This window comes from Culex pipiens, chromosome 2 (assembly GCF_016801865.2).
Source record: "Culex pipiens pallens isolate TS chromosome 2, TS_CPP_V2, whole genome shotgun sequence".
Lineage (NCBI taxonomy): Eukaryota > Metazoa > Arthropoda > Insecta > Diptera > Culicidae > Culex > Culex pipiens.
Window position 1 is genome coordinate 149,303,048 of NC_068938.1, and position 23,079 is coordinate 149,326,126.

Here is a 23,079-nt window from a genome sequence, read left to right on the forward strand (position 1 = left end):
ATCTGATTAGCTGTTCTCTCCGTGCATAATTGGACTAAACCGTTCAGATTGGTGGTGTTGGGTTTGAAAATCTGCTTGCTTGAAATTGTTTTCCGATTCTTTTGTTTTTGTTTTCCACCTTCGTCCCTCCATCAATGCACCCAAATATCCCGACCACAACTGTCCATTCTACCTTTTTTCCTTTTCAAAGTCAAGAATTCTTTCCGAAAAGCTAATGGAATTTTCTTCTACTAAAAGGCACTGGCAGCAACGCGTGCTACGTCGAGAAGGTCGAGAACTGCGAAATGTTCGACGGCTACAAGGACCCGAACAAACAGCATGTCCTGATCAACACCGAGTGGGGTGCGTTCGGCGATAACGGCGCGCTCGACTTTGTCCGGACAGAGTACGACCGGGAGATCGATCACTTCAGTATAAACAAGGGCAGACAGATGTGAGTATCGGTTTGAGGTCCTCTTCTGCAAGGTACAAATTCACTCATTTCTGGTCTTCCCCTCCCACCCGTCAGACAAGAGAAGATGATCTCCGGAATGTACATGGGCGAGCTGGCTCGCCTGGCCATCGTCAAGTTCACCAAGGCCGGCCTGCTGTTCGGCGGCGTCGGTTCCGACATCCTGTTCAAGCGGGGCCAGTTCTTCACCAAGTACGTGTCAGAAATCGAGTCCGACAAGCCCGGAACGTACAGCTACTGCCGCGACGTGCTCGACGAGTTGGGCCTGGAGCACGCCACCGACGAGGACTGCGCGAACGTGCGCTACATCTGCGAGTGCGTGTCGAGCCGGGCCGCCCACCTCGTGTCCGCCGGTATCGCCGCCCTCATCAACAAGATGGACGAGAAGAGTGTGACGGTAGGTTTGGATAAATTAGGGTATAGAAAAGCTTGGATATGCTCAATAGCACGTGTAATGTGCGCAAATTGCAGTGTCAACGTCATGGCTAACAAACGCGACTGTGCTGTGACCATTAATATAATTTGTCATTTGTCACTTACTTGTTCTGAACCAAACTCAGTTCAATTCAATTTCAAGAGAGCACACGGGCACCGATATACAGGTGTTAACCCCTTTAGATTTTTCTGAAACTTTGTTCTAAGGGTCCATTTTGATCCCTCGTCTCGAATCCGTGGTCCGTTTTTCTATATCATGCAATGCAATTTTTTTCAAAAAAAAAATTGTTGGATTGTATCGAAAGATTAAGTGTGCTATCGTGTTAGTTCGTCGTGCGCTTGCCATCGCAATTTGCGCACTTTACATGCTACTTGTGCTGCGCAGCACGAAAAACGCTAACTAAAATGATCCAAATTTAACATTTTTATTCAACTTTTTGTCTATTTTGCCTTCCTCACTGAGGTAAGGCTATAATCCTGCTCTAAAAATGAACTTTTTATTAAAAGCTCCTAGACCCACCTTCATGTATACATATCTACTCAGAATCGAAAACTGAACAAATGTCTGTGTGTGTGTATGTGTGTGTGTATGTATGTATGTGACCAAAATTCTCACTGAGTTTTCTCAGCACTGGCTGAACCGATTTTGATCGAACCAGTTGCATTCGACTTGGTTTAGGGTCCCATACATCGCTATTGAATTGTTTGAAGTTTCGATAAGTAGTTCAAAAGTTATGCATAAAAATGTGTTTTCACAAATACCCGGATCTCAATTGTATGCATGTAAACGATGTCCGGATCCATCATCCGACCCATCGTTGATAAGGTAATTGAAAGGCCTTTCCAAAGAGTCCAAGACATTGAAGAACTGGCAACCCTGTCTCGAGTTATGACCACTTAAGTGATATTTATGTTCTGTTTTGAAGCCGGATCTCACTTAAATGTATGTAAACTATGTCCGGATCCATCATCCGACCCATCGTTGGCAAGGTAATTAAAAGGTCTTTCCGATGAGTACAAAACATTGAAAATCTGGCAACCCTGTCTCGAGTTATGACCACTTAAGTGGTATTCATGTACATTTTTGAAGCCGGATCTCACTTAAATGTATGTAAACTATGTCCGGATCCATCATCCGACCCATCGTTGGTTAGGTAATTGAAAGGCCTTTCCAATGAGTCCAAGACATTGAAGATCTGGCAACCCTGTCTCGAGTTATGACCACTTAAGTGATATTTATGTACTTTTTTGAAGCCGGATTTCACTTAAATGTATGTAAACTATGTCCGGATCCATCATCCGACCCATCGTTGATAAGGTAATTGAAAGGCCTTTCCAAAGAGTCCAAGACATTGAAGAACTGGCAACCCTGTCTCGAGTTATGACCACTTAAGTGATATTTATGTTCTGTTTTGAAGCCGGATCTCACTTAAATGTATGTAAACTATGTCCGGATCCATCATCCGACCCATCGTTGGTTAGGTAATTGAAAGGCCTTTCCAATGAGTCCAAGACATTGAAGATCTGGCAACCCTGTCTCGAGTTATGACCACTTAAGTGATATTTATGTACTTTTTTGAAGCCGGATTTCACTTAAATGTATGTAAACTATGTCCGGATCCATCATCCGACCCATCGTTGGTTAGTTAATTGAAATGCCTTTCCAAAGAGTCCAAAACATTGAAGATCTGGCAACCCTGTCTCGAGTTATGACCACATAAGTTATACATTGTGTTCTTTTTTCTGGATCTAAAAAAATTATGAAACCACTCATATACCCATTTTTGGTAAAAAGTGAGGAAGGCATCAACCACATAGGTGGATTAAGTTAGTTTTTCTATTCTTTCAGGTCGGCGTTGACGGCTCGGTGTATCGTTTCCACCCGAAATTCCACGATCTGATGGTGCAAAAGATCAGACAGTTTGTGAAGCCCGACATCAGCTTCGACCTGATGCTGTCCGAGGACGGTTCCGGGCGCGGAGCAGCACTCGTGGCCGCGGTGGCGTGTAGAGAAGCCCACTAGGAAGGACCTTCCCTCACCGCCTCACCTAACCTCAGCTCAGCAGCAGCTACTCTTAAAAAAAAACAAACACAACCAACAAAACAAAGAAAAGCCCCTCATCAACCAGATACACAACTACTATACTAGTGATTTAGCGGATAATTATAAAACAAGTTAAAGAGAGAAAAAAAAACAAAACCCACAGCAGAAAAAAACAGACCGCAAGAGGATTGCTACTATAAAGTAATTAACCGTAATAGGAAATGTTTTAAATGTAAGTCGAAACAGCAGAGAGTAACAAAATGCATGAACGATTAGCAGCGATCAAATTTATTTTCAAAGCAGCAAAGCAAAATCTTACAATGAAATTGAACCCCCAAAAACAAAAAAAAAACTCCGAATACCATTGTGAATGCAAAGCAATCCCGGCGCGAAGGTTCAGTTAAGTGTACATTAATTAGTTGTAAAACAAGAAATTTAAAAATACCCACCCTCCATTTTTCATCCCCCACCCCACGATTTCGACTGCGCGAAATCCGCCGCCGGTCCACAGGTTCAAGTTTTCTTTTTGTTTTTTTTTTATAGTTTAAGTAGCGAAACGCAGAACCCAGTCGCCCAATCTGGCATCTGGAAGGGAAAAAAAACATGTTGTGAATCCTATTGTAAATACAGACTTTTTTCGACGTGCGCGTTAGAAAGGCTACAAGTTAAACTAAAACAACAACTCCTCAAAAGAAGACGAAAACGGGACAAACCTCAGCAGAGCGGGGCGAGTTTCACAGTTTGCGCGACATTGATTTCGGCTTTTTAACGGTTATTTTTGTGTTCTAGGAACAGTTTTAATTAGAGAAGAAAAAAGTGAATGAAAATAAAGCGAATGTTTTTATAAGAACGAATTGAAAAAAAAGATGCTGTTTTTAGTGATATAAATTCAAATATTACCCACTGCACTGAAATAGACAATGACAACTTCCGGTTTTTTTTCTTTAGTTTTCTTCCCCCGCCCATCGAAATGAAACTGTTATGATGATGTTAGTTTTTCTAGATTGTAATGTTTTAGTTATTATATTTATAAAACAAAAAGAGAAGCAAACAAACACACCCACTATCATTTCCTAGGACAGCATACAAGTAAGAAAAAAACAAAGTCAAAATACATGGACGAAAATGGAGAAAAATAAGAAGAGCTTGAGTTTGGCTTAAATGTGGGAAATTGATAACAAACAAAACAAGTAATAATTTAAATTATGTATATCAATACAATTAATAACGAAACAATAGCAAAGTGTACATTATTAAAATTAAACAGAGAGAATTACAAAAAAATGCTAACTGTAATTTAAAAATAAAGAAATAATTTAAAGAAAATTATTATAATACTGTTGACAGTGAAAGATGAAAATAAAGAAAAACATTATTGATCTAGTAGATTAAACATCGATACCTCCTTTTATTTAGAAAAAAATGCCATATCCCAGTTTATTTGTTAACCTTCTGTAAACCAGTCCCACAAAGGCTTCATGTAGGGACAACGCGAGAAACCTGATCGTGAACAAAAGTTGGATAGGTGGAACTAGAGAGCCTGGATCTTATTAGAGAACGGACATCTCAAACCAAAAGTACCAATCGAAGCACGAGAACTGTCAAACGGAGGTACCAATCGAGCAAAATCCTTTGTCTTATGCTCGTTTGGTACCTCCGTTTGACAGTTCTCGTGCTTCGATTGGTACTTTTGGTTTGAGATGTCCGTTCTCTAATAAGATCCAGGCTCTCTAGTGGAACCGGTACTTCAACGAGCACCTCAACGACGATGAAGCGAACGGTGCAAGGGTTCGGTTCAAAACCACTCACTCATCGCCGAACGAATCTTTGCCGACTGGAGCGCGCAAACATTCGCAAACGAACACGACCCACTAGCGGCCAGCTCTACGGCCGCAATCATTTCAAAATGTGAAACAAATACCTACTTCGTGAATTTCTTTGCTTGCTTCGCTTACTGCTTACTTACCCGAGTCACAAACGAATATGTTCAGAGAGGAGAGAATCTAACAAAATACCAGCGAGGCATGGTAGAAATTGTTGTCGGATGTGTCTTTGATGTTGTGTTATACACCAAATTTGATTTTTGATAACATTGATGTAAGCAGTTTAATAAATGATCAAAACAAAGCAGATCGCCGATATAGAACGCAATCGGTCTTTCTGAGCTCTTCGCTGTACAACCCGATTGGAGTGAAAGGGAGAGCAAAGAGAGAATATTCAGTAGCGATTGGTGTGGAAGTGAGGAAGCGATCAGAACAGTTTTGCGTCGCGTTAGATTTGTGATCGCGAGTGAATGAGTCATTGTGAAGCAATCAGGACCCTTGCGTAGAAGTCAAACATGGAACGCCCGCAGCTGATAAACAGTTTCCAACACCTAACCTATAGACTTGGCATGAATACGACGAAGACGAAGTACACGAGAGAAAAGGGTTCAAGACGACCGCCCTCTAGCTTTAAATAATAATGTGTTGGAAGAGGTGAGCGAGTTCGTGTACTTGAGATCGTTGGTAACCGCCGACAATGACACCAGCAATCCGGACTCGTATTTTTGCTGGGAATCGTAATTTGGATTACGGAAGACCCGCACTTTGGATTGAGTGCTACGCCGCAAAACACTGATTGGACCGGAACGAGGTCTATGGCCACGAGACCTGGATGCAGGAGGTCGAACGTGCTCTTGGAGACTTGGAACGGAAGGTGCTACGAACGGTCTACGGTGGAGTGTAGGCATCTGACAGAGTGTGCCGAAGACGCATGAACCATAAGCCTCATAAGTCTGCTGTGTGGAACAATCGGACCGCGTACTGGACTCACAATCCAGAGGTCGCCGGTTCGAATCCCGAGGCGGACGCAAAAAAATTCTAAGTGTATATATAGGTTTTCGGTGCCCTCTCCCCGTGCCATACCTTCACACTTAGGAGACCCGGGAGGCGGAGTCTTATCGCAAAAAGAACGCCTGGTGGATCCGTTGACGAAATCGCAAGGTTTAAGAGGGCCACATTATAAGGTGTTACGTGTATTCCGTTTTTTTTTTTTTTTTTTTTTTCATAAGCCTCACGCGTTTTTTGAAGAACCGTCCCTCGCTACAGTTGATTACGATACTTGATGTCCGTGTTGGGTCTCGTCATCTTATTTTTTTTATTTTTATCTTAAAGACTTCGATCACGTCAAACTTTAGCTCTTCTCTCAGCACACTCACATCTATGTCCTACACTGCCGTTCTACGCATAATTGTCCCATGTTCAAAAAAGTGGAACTGAAAAAAACGCGATTGAAATTTTTCTACCGATTTCTGTGTTTCTACGCATAATTGTCCCGAAGGTTCCTATTCGCCCTATGTGTCCCCAATCGTCCCAGTTAGCAATTTATCACCCTTATTTGTGATTATCTTGCTTAACAACTGGTAAACAAGACATAATGCTTAGTAAAACTGATGATTCCGTGTTAGAAAATACTTGGTGGGACAATTATGCGTAGAAGTTTAACGATGGGACAAACAGACTTGGTGTTGTTTTTAATGAGTTTGCAAACAAAGTACCAGATTTTATGTGTTTTTCTTAAAGTACACATCAAACTAAACTTAAAAATGTCATAAAGTCAAATTCGTCCAATACTGACATGGGACAATTATGCGTAGAACGGCAGTACAGGCCACGGAGGACTTGTTTCATGGGTTTTTTTACCTCGATCTTCATGGCAGTAGTATTCCATCTCTGTATTGTTTACAATCGAAAAGCACCAGATTTTATAAACCCGGTCAGCCACTTTTGAACCTTTTCCCAACGTTCAACTACTTCTTTCTCGCTCAGGTTTCCTGACAATTTTTGAACATCCTTGCCGTCCTTGCTCAAACTACTTTGTTTTGTATTCTTTAAGGGGTTACATACATGTCAATCGATATAAAAAAAAGTCAGAGGTTGGTGTAAGCAGTGCACTGAGCACACACTTAATTTTATTTAAAAAACTGTTATCAGGGCATTAAAATACACATTTTTATCTATTATCAAAACATATTTGAAGACATTTGGTTGTATCATTTCCGAGATATAGCTATTTGAAGTTAGCTGTTTCAAAGAACGGGTGCCACGATATCTTAACACTGCCTTGACCAAATCGGCTCAAAATTTTGGTGAAGACTCGTTAAACCGGTCCTGTGTGCATGACAAAGAAAAAACTTATTTAAAAAAAAATAAAAATATTTTTGTGTTTTTCATATAAAAAAATCGTCAGTTTTTGATTTTTCTATTTTTTAAAAAAGCAAAATTTCAAAATCGGGATTCGTCATGCACACGGTATATGTTTTGAGAGTCTTCACCCCAAATTTTAGCCAATTTGGTCACTCCCATCTCGAGATATCGTGGCACCCGTAAATTAACTCGGTGTTTCGAGAAAAACGCTCAGAAAGTTTGACAGCCCGCTTTGCGCACGGCAAAATGTTGAGCTGAAAGTCGTCTCTAACTCAGTTTAATCATGTAATATCTTCATGAAACTTTCAGGAGTGATTGAAAATCATCTTTTAGTGGATTCAAAATAAAATCTGTAATATGAATTTGTTGATTTTCTACATGTATGTAACCCCTTAACTTCTTCAATTCTACCGATCCTGTTGGTGAGAACCACCTCTTTTGCTTACCTTGCGACATTTTTTGCACATTTTAGGAGCTAATATCGATGCACTTCCGGTGATCCCCAAGGAAAACTGACAAATCCTTTCGCACTCTTGAGTAGTGTTGTTCTATGGAACACGATCTATGAACTCATGAGATTTTATCAAAAATCGTCAAGGAGCTTTAGTACTAATCTGGAGCAACACGAGAAAAGGACGGATAAGCATTTTGACAGCTGAAACTTTTTTGAAAATTCCAAGACAACAAGTAACTTTTTCACAAAACTCGAAGTGTTAAACAATAGCTGACCTTCCCAGCTACCTTCTAACGCTGCAGGTTTTGTTAAATAGTTACCTGTTGGCTCAGAATTTGCGAAATAGTTCTAACTGTCAAAATGCTTATGCGCCCTTTTCAAATGTTGCTCCAGAAATTAAAACTTTAACGTGTGAGCGCCAGGTCCTGTCGCAACCATCAAGCTAATATTTAGGATTTATTTGGGACCCGTAAATGACCGCAAAATTGACAAAATTGAATTAGTTAGTCCTAAACGCCAGTTGTAAACATAGCCGTTTTTCGATGGATTCTCGATCAATTTATGATCATCTAATTAAAAAAAGCTTCGACTTTTTCATCTACACGTTCTTAAAATGCTTTTTTATTTAAAAAAAACAGTGTAAATTTCATTTGTTTCCGTCAAGAAAGTAAATAGTTGACGGAGTTCGATGTTACACCGTATGGCAAACTAACCATAGGTTTTAAAAATATTCATCTTCAGATAAGTCTTATGAGATAAAACAAATTTCCAGTTTTTGCTTTTTGGGCGTTTTTGAAACCGCCTTGAGTCAGGGGTATTGAAAAACACCCAAAAAGCAAAAACTGGAAATTTGGTTTATTGGTCCTTTTAAAAAAAACTCCAGTTTTGATTTTATCATAAGGATTTCCACAAATCGAGCCAAACATTTCATTAGGGCACAAAACCAAAAACCGCGATTCGAGAAAATCGCTTGCAAAAAGTGGACAACTTGTTTCAATTGGGTCCTAAAACGAAGCTTAGATTGCTGATATTTTTGTTTACAGTGATAAAGCTTATTTTTCTGAGTACAATGACCCTTTGTACGACCACAAAGAGTTTAAAATGGATTTTTAAATCAATTTTGAAAAATTAACCTCGCGGTCCTTCTTGACAGAAAAGCTCCTACTTGACAGCTCGTTCCAAGGGGACCATAGTTGATCCATCGAAAAAATGTTGTCTTGTCAAATTTTTTTTTTGAGTTAAAATGAAAAAAAAAAAAGATCAGAAATGGTTTTTAATCGTGTTTTTTACCGTTGTACATAAAAATTGACACAGGGCTTTAGTACCCAATTCCTATTTAAAAAAGAAGCTTGGCTGATGGTATTTTTACTGATGATACGATAAAAGACATCATTATCCTCAACTCTGCTTAAATGCTTCTTAATTTTTGTTGATTTTCTCAATAAAACTCATAATTTAAAAAAAAAATCGTTATTGGGCCCTTTTAACTTTCCAACTGTTGTTCATAATGGGCCCTTTCTGAATGCAATTTCGAAGAGAACTAAAAGGGCACTAAAGCGCTGTCACCCGATTGTTGTTTTGAATGATGTTTATGGGCCCTTTTGTTTAGTTAGAAATAATGAGGAATTCAGTAGAAATTTTGATTATTGGTGATGTTTTGTTCTTGAATAGTGTAGATAAGGTATGTGAAACATAAAAATTCTTCAAAAATGTACTGAACAGCAGCCGCGGGACAGTATTAAATATTGTTTTTTGAAGAAGTTTTTCATTGCAGAAATCCTAGATGAAAAGTAAACCAAACTTTTTTTTGAAGTGAATTAGTGTTAAGAATGTATGAAAAGTTCACTTTATAGCACAAAAAGTTCCTCAAGTACGAGAACCTAATGAAAAATAATTGATAATTGAAAACTGCCTTTTCAAGCACATTGCATTCAACTTTCACCTGTCCAAACTTGTACGCATGTGCTCGTATCAAATTTCTCCTGCAACATGTGAAGGGCACATAAAACTCCGATCATAAATCTGCTAAACACACCAATACATCGACTTCCCGGCATGTTTTATACTGATATGATTATGCGTACAAGCCGGGTCCTCTCAGCTGTTCAACAGAGGCGAATTTGTTATCGTACTTCTTGCCCATCTTTCCTATTTATCAAGTTTATCTAAAAATAATGTGTTTGTATGTTGAGGTTCATCTCATCATTGTGCTTGTTTAATTTATAAAGATAAGTATAAAGTTCACATGTTGCTCGGAATATGCTCTACCAAAGTGTTGGTATGTCCCAAATTTCGCAAAACAATCTACCAGTCCAATGTATAAGTGCAACCTTAAACCACCACGTTGAGCGTATATTTACACCAATCAGATTGTCAACATTTTCCCTGCCACACAGGAGCACATAAATTGAATCCCACCCCGTCGGTCGGTCGTAATCTTATCGCATCGACCCGTCACAGACATAAAACTTGTTATATTTTTTCTTGTTGTTTTAAGTGGTAAAGAGACACGGGCGCTTGTATTATGAAAGATAAGTCCTGTTGCGGTGCGGCGTAAATGCAGAACAATTCGAACGAGCGTGCAATATAGAGCAAAAAGTGCAATATTTTATCAGAAAGTAAGCTATTATGGATCCGAGGATTCTGGTTATTGGAGCTGGAGCGGCGGGGGTAGCTGCGGCCACCCGGTTGATCGCCAAGGGGTACAAGAATTTGACCATCTTGGAGGCGGAGAACCGAATCGGTGGGCGGATCCACACGGTACCATTCGGTGCCAACGTGGTCGACCTGGGAGCGCAGTGGTGTGTTTTGTCGCAGAATTTGATTAATTGACAAAATAAGTGCTCACGGATATGTCTTTCAGGTGTCACGGTGAGGCGAACAATGTGTGCTATCAGCTGGGGTCAAAGCTCAACGTGTTTGATTCCAATACGGCACGGTACGAGAACTTCGAGCTGACCAAGTCCAACGGAGAGCGCGTTCCGATGGAGCAGAGTGAAAAGCTGATGGAAGCCATGTGGACGATACTGGGGACGCACAAGAACGAGCTGAGTCACTATAGGGGATCGCTGGGGTCGTTTGTGTTGGAGAAGTTTCGGTCGTTCTTGGAAACTCCGGAGTATGGAGATATAGATCACGATACGGCGTATCAGTTTTTGGAGTTCTTCCACAAGTTTGAAAACTCGATTGAATCTTCCGATAGCTGGTTCGATACCTCGGGACCGGGATATCTACACTACTGGGAGTGCGATGGCAATCCACTGCTTAACTGGAGAGACAAAGGCTACAGAACAATCTTTGAGATTTTGATGCAACGTTACCCACTGCCTATTGCAAAAGATGCTATCAACTTGGAAGAATACACTCATTTCAACAAGTCCGTCGCCAACATTTGCTGGAACTCCGGACCGGATCAAACCGTGTCGGTTCGGTGCACAGATAACACCGTGTACGACGCTGACCACGTCATCAGTACAGTATCCCTCGGTGTCCTGAAGGAACGCTACGGAACGCTATTCACCCCCAAGTTACCTCCAATCAAGGTCAACGCCATCCAAGGTCTCTCGATCGGAACGGTCAACAAGCTGTTTTTGGAATTTGATAAGCCATTCTGGCCTAAAGATTGGCAAGGACTCAGTCTTTTGTGGACCAAGTCCGACCTGGAAGCGGTACGATCCTCCAAGAACAGCTGGATGGAGGACGTATTCGGCTTCTACACCGTGGATTACCAGCCAAACGTCCTGTGCGGCTGGATCTCCGGCAAAAATGGTCGCAAAATGGAACGTACCAGCGAGGACGAAGTCCGCAAAGTGTGCATGCACCTGCTGCGGAAGTTCATCAAGAACACCACCATCCCAGAGCCCAAGTCCTTCCACCGAACCACTTGGTACTCCAATCCAAACTTCCGCGGGTCGTACAGCTTCCGATCGATGACGACGGATTTGCTTAACACATCGGCTGAACACTTGGCGCTTCCGCTGACAAATTCCTGCGGAATTCCGGTGGTTCAGTTCGCCGGAGAAGCTACCCACAGCCATTACTATTCGACCGTTCATGGGGCGATCGAGACGGGTTGGCGCGAAGCGGACCGGTTGGTGGGTCTTTACGAGAGGTACGTATTCATAGTGAAAGCTTCTTTTGTGTTGTTTGTCTTGAGTTGATGTTGAGTTTCACGAGTCAATATGACAAGACAAGTTCTGACCAAAATGTTCCAAGTCCTTTTCCCATTTCCGTGTTGCGTTTCTTGAGTATTTTTGGTGCATGCAAGTTTTTCTTACGTTATATTTTTCTTTTCTCTCGTTTATAGGAAAGCACATCTATGAAAGAAGTGTGCCTGCCTTTTGCCATACATAAGTAACACAAATTCCAAACCAATTCCAATTTCGCGCCTGTCTCTGATTTGCAAGTATCGTCACCCCTTGTTTTACCGAATACCGAACCGGAGATGGTCTTCCACACACATTTCCCGCTTGCTCCTAAGTTCTATATGAGATGTTTAGTTTAAGTCCGGCAGTATATTCATTGTATTTATGAATAAGTTTTACCAATTTTTCAAATAAATATCTACAGCTTGCAGCAATACTCCAAGAAACAAGAGTATTCTTCTTGTAATACATCGCAAACTTAAAGAAATACCCAACAAATCACGATGAACCCCCTCATTTTAGGCTTTTCACGACTCGAACCGAGCAAGGACCGAAGGCGTACGTTGACGTATTGATTTTAGGTGCCGGAATGGCCGGGTTAGGTGCCGCAAAAGCGTTACGAACCTCCGGAAAGACGTTTGCCCTGTTGGAGGCACAGTCTGTGGCAGGAGGTAGAATCAGCACCGTTCCCATGAAGGCCCAAGCTGGAGTAGATCGAGAGGGGCCACGAATTGACGCCGGAGCTCAGTGGTTGCATGGAAGGCAAAACGATCTGCACGGGATTGCGGTTGAGAATGACTTGCTGAGGGAGGAACTGTCCGAAGAGGGTTTGGGCGATTACCTGAGAGACGATCGGTACCGAGTTGATGACTTCTTGGTGCAGAAAGTGGACTTTCTCGTCGGACAAATACTGGAAGAGTGTGAAGGGTTTGCTAAGAAGGGCTGTGAAGAGTTTCCGACCTCTGTAGACGCTTATCTTAGAGAACAGTTTGAACGAAGGATTGGAGAGACGTTCCGGCAGGATGAGCAGGAACTAGCTAGACAACTACTGGATTGGCACATTCGATTCCAAATTATAGACAATTCTTGCATGAGCATGAAGGATATTTCAGCGAAGCTATGGGGAAGCTACTCGTTCAACGGCGAGAGTTGCCAAGCTCACATCAACATGAAATACGGCTTTCAAGCTCTGGTGGATTGCCTGGTAGACGACATTGGTCACGAAAAGATAGTTTACAACAAGGAAGTCAGCGAGATTCGCTGGAAAGATTTGAAGTCACGTGTTGTAGTGAAATGCTCCGACGGAACAGCCTACAGCTGCCAGCATCTCATCGTAACTTTCTCGCTTGGTGTTCTCAAGGCATCGCTCAACAAACTCTTCCAACCTGCCCTACCCAAGTCCTACCGGCGGTCTATCCGAAACATTGGATTTGGAACGATAGACAAAATCTTCCTCCAATTTGAATCCGCATGGTGGGAAGACAGCCAAGGAATCCAGCTTGTTTGGAGCGACACCTTGGAAAAGGACTCCCACTGGACGCGATACCTGTCCGGGTTCGACATAGTTGACCCCGGACCACCAAACACTCTGCTGGGCTGGGTCGGAAGCTACGGAGCGCTCGAGATGGAGAAGCTGTCCGACGAACAGATCGTCGATGATTGCGTCTTCATACTGAGAAAGTTCACCAACAAAAAGGTCCCAGAACCGATCAATTTCTACTGGTAAGAAATGAATCCCAAAAATTTAAAGTTCAAATGCTAAAATTCCCCTAATCCCACAGCACCCGATGGCACTCGAACCCGTTCGTCCGGGGTTCCTACAGCTACACCTCGACCAACTGTGACTACGAGCCGGACTTTCAACGGTCGCTGCTGGAATCCCTGGTCTGTGATGGGCACGAAACGATGACCGGCGGGTCGATACAGGCCGGAAAGAGCGATTCGGCCACGGTTCGATTTGCCGGAGAGGCCTGCCACCCCAAGTACTTTTCCACCGTCCACGGAGCATATCAGTCCGGTTTGGAGCAAGCGCAAAAGTTGCTCAATTAGGATTAAAATTGATTGTTTTAAAAAGCTGGATTCTTTTTCTACTTGAATGTTTTAATTGTTATTTTAATAAAAGCTTCCTGAGAAGACGGAGGAGTGTTTGACTTACCTTGGCCTAGCGGATAATCCATGAATTTCCGGAAAAGCTTGTTTCACAATCTTGCATTTGCACTTACACTATACATATCTTTTTTATTAAACCTTGATATTAACAGTTTTACACTCAAACCCCGATGGTTTGACACCAACTGTTGTCAAACGAACGGGGTCACGTTTTAGTTTGACACCCCTTTTACACGGAGTTCACATACACTACTAAACGTTTGTTTTGATAGTGTGCGTGAGCGCCGTGTAAAAAGTGACAGTTCGTCACTTTTTAGTTTGACTATGACCAACCAACGGGGTACAAACTAAAAAAGTGTCAAACGAAAAAGTGACCAACCACCGGGGGTTGAGTGTACACAAAACTAAATTATTTTCAAACACAATCACTAGACATGAAATCACAGCGAAATAGCTCAAAATTATGAATTAAATTCTGTTGTGTTCAGCTCGCAGATATCACCAAACAATTGAAGCACGATTAAAATGTAATCACTGCGAAATACATTGCCTTATAAATAGATTGTCCGACTAAAATTCGCTGATAAGATTAACGGCTTTTTATCACGAACGATTTTTTATCAAAATTTGCGCGCCAAAAACATACAAGTTTTGGGGATATGACGTAAACGACGTAAACAAAAGATTGAGGGCAACTCCACCACAAGGAGCGAATTGACAGTTGAAAGTAGGGGGAAAACCCCATTCTCATCATTTACCCATTTACCTATTGCATATGGAGAGTTTGTTGCTCGATTAAAACTCCAAAATAAATGTCTAGGCCAAAAACCGTCAAAAACATACTAGCAACAGTTGCGCATCGAGCAAGCACACAAATGTATGCCATTTACTGACCAACAACATCAAGTTTTATGAGCGAGTCCACGAACAGGGCATACCCCTTTGTATGGGACGTCGTTTTGACCTCACCAATCTGCCTGAAATTTTCAGGGGTTGTTTGTGCATATAAAACTAGCATCTGGCCAAAATATGAGCACTCTAGGTCAACGGGAAGTGGGGCAAATCGGGACACAAAGTTTGAAGGTTCAAAAACGTAAAAAAATCTTAAAAAGGCTATAACTTAGACAAAATTCAATTTAATTTCAAAATTCAAAATGCATCTTAAAGGGCTTCAAAAATGCAACAAAATGCAGGGTAAAGCATCCAAATTGGTTAATTCTAAAGGGAGTTATTGGCATTTTAATGAAAAAATAGCATACCGTAAACTGGGGTGACTTTGATAGCCCGGGGTGACATTGATAGAAATTTGATTTGGCCACTATTTTTGATACATTCAATGTAACAGTCACATTATTGCATATATGTTCGATAATAAGTGTTATGTTCTGTTCCGGGTTATGAATGAATAAAAAACACCGAATTTAATCCAGCAATTTTCACCGCGTGTTGCTTTATTTACTCTCTCCCACGTTCTGCCAGTTCTTGTTCCCCCTCCCAGGTGTGCCTCTTTTCCCCGTGTAGTAGTGTTAGTGTTACACGTTTAACTTGCATTAGTCAGAATACAACAATCTCTTCTTTTTCCGGGTTGCTCGATTACTGTCCGTCTTCATCGAACGCCCTCAACGAACCGCTAGAAGTTCTTCAAACGTCACATACTTTGTAAGTGATTCTTCGCGAGCGCTGTAAGGGCCACGTCCACCTTTCCGTGTCGAAACTATTGCCGGTTTCAGGTCACGCCTCCAGCTCACTTCGCTTGTTCCCCGAAGGCCTTCCCAAACTGCCTCGCTCTCACTTGTCACACATACAGTCTTGTCGATGTTGAGAATTCCAAGATCCAACGCTGTCCTTCGTCCCAGCAAGCAGCACTCACCATCTTCCGCCACATAGATCTCTGCTTCGACTCCCTTTACCTTCGTAGCAATCTCCGTAGAAAACAATCCAGCGATTTGTACCGGTTGCCCAGTAAACGACCTCACCGTTCTCTTTGCTTCAGTTGTCTGGAAGTTGACGCGCACCTTCTGCTGCTTCAGGTACTCCCAGGTTCGACGATCAACGACGTTCACGCCGGCTCCTGAATCGATCACCCACTCGATAGGAACGTCTCCAACAGCACAAACAGCTCTTCCTTCTCTAATCGGATCAGTCGCAAAGAGATACTGCACACTGTCCTCATCCGAATCGCTTCCGCTTTGTTTCTCCGTGTCATCGGAGTCATCCGAATCACAAGAGTGATGCTTGGCCGTTGCGTGTCGCGTACCTTTTCCGCTCACCTTCTTCTTCTGCTTCTTTGTCTTGCAGCAGCTCTTGAAATGGCCGATTAAGCCGCAACGCTTGCACATCTGGTCTTTCGCAGGGCAGTTCTCGTCGTTGGCGAAATGGCCCCGATGGCCACATCGATAGCATTCCCGTTTCTTTGCCTTGGATCTTACTCGGTGGACTTCTTCCGGTGCCCGGGCCACGGTCGTGTTCGTCTTGTGCTTTTCGATTGTCTCCATCGCTCGACCAGCTTCCACTGTTTCGGCCAGTGTCATTTGCGGTTTGTTGAGGATCTTCGCTCGCAAGTCATCCGATGCACCCTTTTCGAAAAGCTGTTCCTTGATTTCCTCATCCAAGTGGTCACCATACTCGCAGAGGTTGCCTTGTTCTCGGAGGCGAAGAACGAAGTTCTCGATGGGTTCATCGTCGGTTTGTTTCAGGTTCCGGAACTTGTGCCGCTCCAGCGGAAGACACTTCATGGGCAAAAAGTACTCGTCCAGCAGCCTCATCGTCTCCTTGAATTCATCCGAGCCGGCCGGAATTGCCGGTGCTTCCTCCCCTCGCAAACTGAAGAACACGTCCTGCACTTGGGGTCCCACGTAGTGAAGAAGGTATGAATTCTTCCGGGCGGGAATCGTGACGTTGTTTACGTCGAGGAAGATTTGAAAGGCGCGCTTCCATTTCTTCCACCGGGCCGACACCGATGTGTCTCCGGGAATAAAAGGTGGCACACTCGAGTTGCTTGCTGCATCTACCATCGTGCCCGAATTTAATCGATTCTCGTCCCGATCAAGTCTCTTTTTGTTTACGTTGACTGCGGCCTCGGGCTTCCCACGCCGATTTTCTGAGTTCTCGCCGCCGGATTGAACCAAATTTCACTCGCACGCTTCCTGCGGGTTCTTTTTCGCCTCGTCGCCAAATGTTATGTTCTGTTCCGGGTTATGAATGAATAAAAAACACCGAATTTAATCCAGCAATTTTCACCGCGTGTTGCTTTATTTACTCTCTCCCACGTTCTGCCAGTTCTTGTTCCCCCTCCCAGGTGTGCCTCTTTTCCCCGTGTAGTAGTGTTAGTGTTACACGTTTAACTTGCATTAGTCAGAATACAACAATAAGCTTTCCCTTAATGCTTACATACTCAAAATTCTCAAAAATGTTTAAATATTAATTTGACGGGCATTTGAAAAACCTATCAAAGTCACCCCAGGCTATCAAAGTCACCCCAGTTTACGGTAATTTTCAAACTGAAATAAAAAAGTGTTCCATCCAGATATCAACTCGGATCGACCTGCAGCTTGTAGGGGACATCTGGAACTACATTCTGAGACTGAAACCGCTTTGGGTAAGGCAGTTTAACATATTGAATAGACACTTTTACTTTTAGTGAATTTTTTGGTTGTAATTTTTTTTTAATTTTATCATATTCGTGTTCCTGAGACAATTTCACAATAGAAACATATATAAAAATGTATATTATCATCCATTTTAACCCTTTAAAAAATGCTTTTTTTCTGGTGTCATCTAGTATCCTTGGAAACGAATGATTTTTGTAAAATGCCTTCAAAAGAATAGGAATTACTTCTGATAAAAAACAAATTAAACAGTATTGTTCACAAAAAGCTGCTCAACTGGTTGGTGTACTTGGTTTTAGTAAATTTCAAGGAACACCCCGGATTATCGCTTAGAGTGGGAAATGGGTATATTTACCCATTTAGAAGTTTTTTTTTTTTTGTAACTCCATCAAAACAACCAAGAATCTTGATTTTTGTCCAAATCGCCTCATTCGCAAATAAAAAATGTTCAAACCTCCATTTCTGGAGTTTTTTTTTGGGTGTTTTTGAAACCGCCTTGAGTCAGGGGTATTGAAAAACACCCAAAAAGCAAAAACTCAAAATTTGGTTTATTGGACCTTTTCAAAAAAAAACAACTCTAGAGTTTTTTTTGAAAAGGTCCTATAAACCAAATTTTTAATTTTTGCTTTTTGGGTGTTTTTAGAACCGCCTTGAGTCAGGGATATTCAAAAACACCCAAAAAGCAAAAACTCAAAATTTGGTTTATTGGACCTTTTAAAAAAAAACAACTCCAGAATTTTTAACTGCAATATTTCTGATCCCACAAGCCGTACAATGCTGAGCCAGTTTTCATTTTGAAGAAAATCAAACGTAAAATCGATTGGTCTAGTCCATTTTCCATTTTTTGTGAACGAACATCTTTCTTGATTACAGTGTCAACTAGCAGGCTAGTTTCAATAAATTACAATTGCAATCAAAATGATAGTTAAAAAAAACAATGTATAGAAATATGCTAATATTTTTTATTGGCAAACACGAAATAAGCAAATTTATAAGTAAAAATTGTAACTAAACATTTCAAACAATTCTACTCTTATTAACTTTATTACGTTAGCTCCAATTAACCGAAAATGCATAAGTAGAAATGCTCCTACCTTCACCTTCTAAGGAAACGATTGATTTTGCTTGAAACTCTTTATCATTATGCTTGTTGTATTTACAACTTTGTAATATTTAGCCTTAAAATCAAGGTGCAAAAACTGTTTTCCTTCTGACATAGTACGCAGGCGGTCACTGAACACTAAAGTAATATCAGAAAAAAGCTTCCTTCAATGTTTAGCGTGAAAATTAAAGGAACGTCGTTCGTATAGAACTAAACAGCGATTAAATAACAACCACGTCGTCAATTTGGCCCAAATTGCAGTGTAAATTTACTTCTTTTCACCTTCTAGTTTATTTTATTAACATTACATAAAAAGACCACAAAAACAGGAAAAAATAAACGCGTCTCACCCTTCACCCCCATTAAATGACCCAAAAGTAGAGGATAAACACTATGATGACGATGCCGGCCACCGCGCCCTTCACGTACAGCGACTTCCGGTTCAGATAGGTGGCGTCCTTTTTGTATTTCTGCGACAGCATCGACAGGTTCTGCGTCTTGGTGTCCAGCTCGGAGAGGACCGTGCCCCGCTGCAGCACGTCGTCAATGTTTTGAACCTGGAGTGAAGTTTGGCTTTAGTTGGAAAACACGACCTATTGAAGGCTCGCTTGAACTCACCATTATCCGCTGCACGTCCTGCAGCTGCGTGTTGATCGTGTTGATGTTCCGCCGGCGGTCCGTGAGGGATTTCTTCGCCTTTTGGATGTAGATGTCGAACTCGATGAACGCGTACGGCCGCGTCACCGAGTTGACCTTGCGGCCGTAGTTGTTGTGGAACTCCTGGGCGATGTCCTCGAGGTAGCTGAACGCGATGCGCTTGGAAAACATTTTGTCACACAGCACCAGATAGCAGACGTCGTTTTCGATCAGATAGCTGAAGGAATTCAAATTGTTTTAGAAATCAAAATAAGTCAAGCGTAAAATTCGTTGCAATTTCGAGCGACGTGACGCAATTAATTTATCAATTGTGCTGATAAAGCCAGGTGCAACTCAAAGCAAGAAACCTACTGAAAGAGATAAGGTCCGGTTTCGATGCTGCAGCGACTGGGTGAATTTGGTCCCAGCTTCCGGAAGAGCATTTTTGCCTGATTCTGGTACTCCAGGACACTTCGTCCAGACTAAAATTTAAAAAAAAGTTGTAATATTGCCTAAATAATTAAAAGGGTTTGAAGGAGGAACCAACCTGCTCGTCCTCCTGCATCGTTCCGACCAGCGGAAGACCGTCCACAACCCGGGCAATCATCGTCATCAGTGCCATTTTCGCTACGTTGAATTTTGTCCCAAACGTAAACTGAAATTCTTATCACTGTGAAATTTCGTCAGCTGATTTCCTTTATCGTCAGCAGTTGCTTTACATTTCCAGCGTCCAAAACCGGAGGCGGATGTGCACTAGAATCTAGAAGCTCGCGAAGCACTCTTTTTCTCGAAACTGGCCAATCTGAGGGAAGATGATGAGACGGCAGCAGCAGCAGAAAATCACGCAAAAAACTCCAACACGTCACCTCGGCGCTCGGATGTCAACAAGCTTGTGGGTGAACTTTTTGCGTGAATGAACCCCACAGAACAAGTGTCAAAAGTGAATCGAGGGGCGAGCTGATGGTCCAATGAATTGTGTAACCTAATGCACATTGGGTATAAGCATTCATTAACGAAAACGGAAAATAATCTCATGATTGATTTTATATGCAAACCTGCAAAACACACATAACCGTTTCTTAAAGCATCGTCTTAAAAACTATGACATGTCATATTAAACCTCATATGCGCCGCATATAATTTTGATCACAAGTCTCATAGATGTTATAAATATGCGTATTGCACGTAACCGAACTTGCCTTCTTTTTGGTAGAAAATATTGGTCTCGCAAGTCAAGGGGCTGGAAACTCTAATATTTCTTTAAAATACTGAGTATATTAACGATATTCCAGTATACTTGTTAGTAAACTAACTGAAAAGCAATAAACTGTTAGTATATTAAGATACTCTCAGTATATTGGTAAGTATACTGGCGATATGTAAAGGAAATAATAAGTATACTAACATATATTTTGATATACTGGTTGACATAATAATTATAGCTCTAAGAGTTTCCAACCCCTTGTCGCAAGTTGACTTCGTAAGCTCTGCACACATGTTTTATGTGCCGGTTGATATCCAGATTTTCACCAGGATGGCGTCACACATTTTTGCTTCCGCACCATCCGCACACAACAAAACATTTTCTGCTGCTGCCCGGAATATTTTCGAGACAACCAGTTTCTTTCCGAAAGCCGCTGCCCAGGAGCAACCCGACACAGATCCGCTGGCCGGAACCAAGTCCGTGTGACCGTAGTGCCAGAAATAAACCCGAGACCGAGCCCGAGACAGTGAGGCAGAAAGAAGCTGTTTCCTGCTAACCGCCAGCCGGAACCGTGTCCGTGACTAAGAAAAAAAATCCGAGGCAACATTGGCTGGCAAAAAGCAAGGGAAAAGCGCGTTGGAAATACACGACACAGAACCTGTTGGTTTCGGGCAGTGGCTGCCGGAAGAAACGGTGTTCCGGACACGATTCCTGCTAACAGTTTTGTCACAAGTTTGTTCCTGGCGTCCTAAATCGTGTATTTTTCTGGTTTTTTCTGTGGTGTTTTCTCGAGATTTTTCCCACTTTGTTGCACATTCTATTCGCCGGTTGGCCGCCCGTCAATGTCAAATATTTTCACCGACATGGCGAAGAAGCGAAATAAAAACAAAATTTCTCAAACAATGTCCAACTGTTCCACCGGACCCGCTAACTATCTTGATCCCATCGAACGGAATCCTTCTGACTTGTCTTCGTATTTCCTGGTCCATCTTCCAAAAGCTGTCCCCATTGCGTAATGAACATCTCGAGTTTAAGGTTATGTTCACGAAACAAATATATCTGCTGTTGCACTTAATTATGTGCGGGGTGACTTTTACGAGATGTTTTCTTCCGGCATAGAACAGGATCAGTGTCCGTAACACCAAGGAGCATCCGAGACTAAACGTTTGTGCCGGATGGCTGCTGCCGGGAACAAAGTAGCGTTCGAGGAAACACCACAGAAAGAACCTACTGGCCGGAAACCCGAGAACCAGAAAAATAAACGATTAAGGACGCCAGAAAGAAACTTGCGGTATAACTGTTAGCAGGAACGTGGATCCGTTTATACTTAAAAGTTATTTTTTTTTAAATCAGCTGGTCAGAAAATTTTCCTAAACTTAAGCAGTAAAAGTTATCGTTTTTAAAACAAGAAAAAAATCAATTTAGCAAATTTTACCTACTTTTCAATTCAAGAGTAAGTTACTTTTGTCATTACACTAATATTTTTTGTGCGCATGATTCTTGAAGAGACTGAAAAATGTATTGATGGAGCAATATTGATATCAAGAGTTTATCTTGTAAACGGTTCTATAACCTATTGTCTTTCATATGTTTATAGGACCTATTCAATAAAAACTCTAGATATCGAGAGGATCGACAGTCAGAGAGCCAAGTATTATTCAAGAAATTTTGATTTTTAATATTTTTAAGTTTTTAAACCTTTACATTAAATGTAGAGATATTTTTTGTACTTTACATTCTACCTAGACTTAGACCGCTTAGACTTTACATTTTTTAGAATTAAAATTTGTCTAACGATTATTAGATTTTTTGAATCTATGATTCCTAGTTTTTAAAATTTTTCGATTTCAAGATTTTATGACTTATAGTTTTTTTTTATAAATATTTTTTGATATTAATAATTTCGAGAAAAATTAGAATCCTGCGCTCCAATTAATCGCCGCAGAAAGATATCGCCGCAACGGAAAAACCTATAGAAGGCAAGTGAAAGTAGGCTTAGGCAAACCAAAATTGTTTACATAAACTGACAATCTGAGAAAATCGTTAGGGCTTGTTCGGCTGGCTGGCGTTGGCTTTTTGGTCCTGCCATCGATTTTCTGGGTTTCGAGCCGGACGCAGAGGTTCTGCAGCCTTCGCGGTCAGCTTAGTAGTATCCGTGGATTGCAGTCTTTGTACCGGGTCGGATAGACGCACAACGGACGTTGTTTGCCCCGTCCGGCAGGCTTTTTCTTTCGTTGCCGAATCGGAAGCTCAAGCATCTGCTGAACCGGACATGTCGAGAGGGGATCTTCTTTGACGGTTAAGACCAGCGGCGTCATCCTCGAACTAAATGGCGCGAGGAGAGGAGATGGTGGTGGTGGTTTGTTAAAGATTAGATGTGGAGAGTCACACGAAATTCACACTGTCTAAGCCGACTAAACCCAAAACGGACTTGCACTCGCGAAACCTCCAGGTTCCACCAATGGTGCACCAGGTTCCATTGGTAATCACCTCAGTGACTACACGGAGAAAAAAGAGTTCCCAAAATCGTGAACAAGTGTTCATGAAAATTGGAACCACGAACAAAGTGTTCAAATTTCATGGTACGTTTTTCAAAATCGTACCAGGGATTTGAACACTTTGTTCGAGGTTCACATTTTCATGAACACTTGTTCACGATGTTGGGAACTCTTTTTTCTCCGTGTAACGCCACAACCGAGCGAGA

General features: G+C 41.8%; 3 protein-coding genes across 6 annotated transcripts in view; 2 read left to right on the forward strand and 1 right to left on the reverse strand.

Annotated features, from left to right (window-relative positions):
* The window catches only part of LOC120423256 (hexokinase type 2), a 33,748-nt gene extending 30,662 nt beyond the window's left edge, over positions 1–3,086 (forward strand). For all 4 annotated transcript variants that reach the window (XM_039586978.2, XM_039586977.2, XM_039586980.2 and 1 more), the window contains exons 6-8: positions 238–433; positions 509–848; positions 2,736–3,086. In XM_039586978.2, coding sequence (XP_039442912.1) covers positions 238–433; positions 509–848; positions 2,736–2,909 — 710 coding nt within the window. In that variant the 3' untranslated portion in view covers positions 2,910–3,086. The remainder of the gene's footprint in view (positions 1–237; positions 434–508; positions 849–2,735) is intronic.
* A 6,570-nt stretch (positions 3,087–9,656) lies between these two features.
* On the forward strand, positions 9,657–13,851 carry LOC120423255 (peroxisomal N(1)-acetyl-spermine/spermidine oxidase-like). Its single transcript, XM_052708995.1, has 4 exons — positions 9,657–10,372; positions 10,435–11,682; positions 12,239–13,438; positions 13,498–13,851. Exons 1-4 carry the CDS (start codon positions 10,200–10,202, stop codon positions 13,763–13,765), a joined length of 2,889 nt encoding a protein of 962 aa, XP_052564955.1. The 5' UTR covers positions 9,657–10,199; the 3' UTR covers positions 13,766–13,851.
* A 4,522-nt stretch (positions 13,852–18,373) lies between these two features.
* Positions 18,374–20,066, reverse strand: LOC120423265 (vesicle-trafficking protein SEC22b-B). The gene is made up of 4 exons (XM_039586999.2): positions 19,719–20,066; positions 19,544–19,653; positions 19,154–19,409; positions 18,374–19,092 (listed from the first exon to the last, which is right to left on the reverse strand). The coding sequence occupies exons 1-4, from the start codon at positions 19,791–19,793 to the stop codon at positions 18,898–18,900; spliced, it is 636 nt and encodes a 211-aa protein (XP_039442933.1). The 5' UTR covers positions 19,794–20,066; the 3' UTR covers positions 18,374–18,897.
* Between the last annotated feature and the right edge of the window lie 3,013 nt (positions 20,067–23,079).

Bases quoted from the DNA above. Each gene is read 5' to 3' on its own strand.
- LOC120423265 (XM_039586999.2), bottom strand. From the start codon at position 19,793: ATGGCACTGATGACGATGATTGCCCGGGTTGTGGACGGTCTTCCGCTG. The intron at 19,410-19,543 runs GTAGGTTTCTTG...GAATTCCTTCAG, and splicing joins ACCGGACCTTATCTCTTTCA to CTATCTGATCGAAAACGACG. The intron at 19,093-19,153 runs GTGAGTTCAAGC...ACTTCACTCCAG, and splicing joins AGGACGTGCAGCGGATAATG to GTTCAAAACATTGACGACGT.
- LOC120423255 (XM_052708995.1), top strand. From the start codon at position 10,200: ATGGATCCGAGGATTCTGGTTATTGGAGCTGGAGCGGCGGGGGTAGCT. The intron at 11,683-12,238 runs GTACGTATTCAT...CCCTCATTTTAG, and splicing joins TTGGTGGGTCTTTACGAGAG to GCTTTTCACGACTCGAACCG. The intron at 13,439-13,497 runs GTAAGAAATGAA...CTAATCCCACAG, and splicing joins GAACCGATCAATTTCTACTG to CACCCGATGGCACTCGAACC.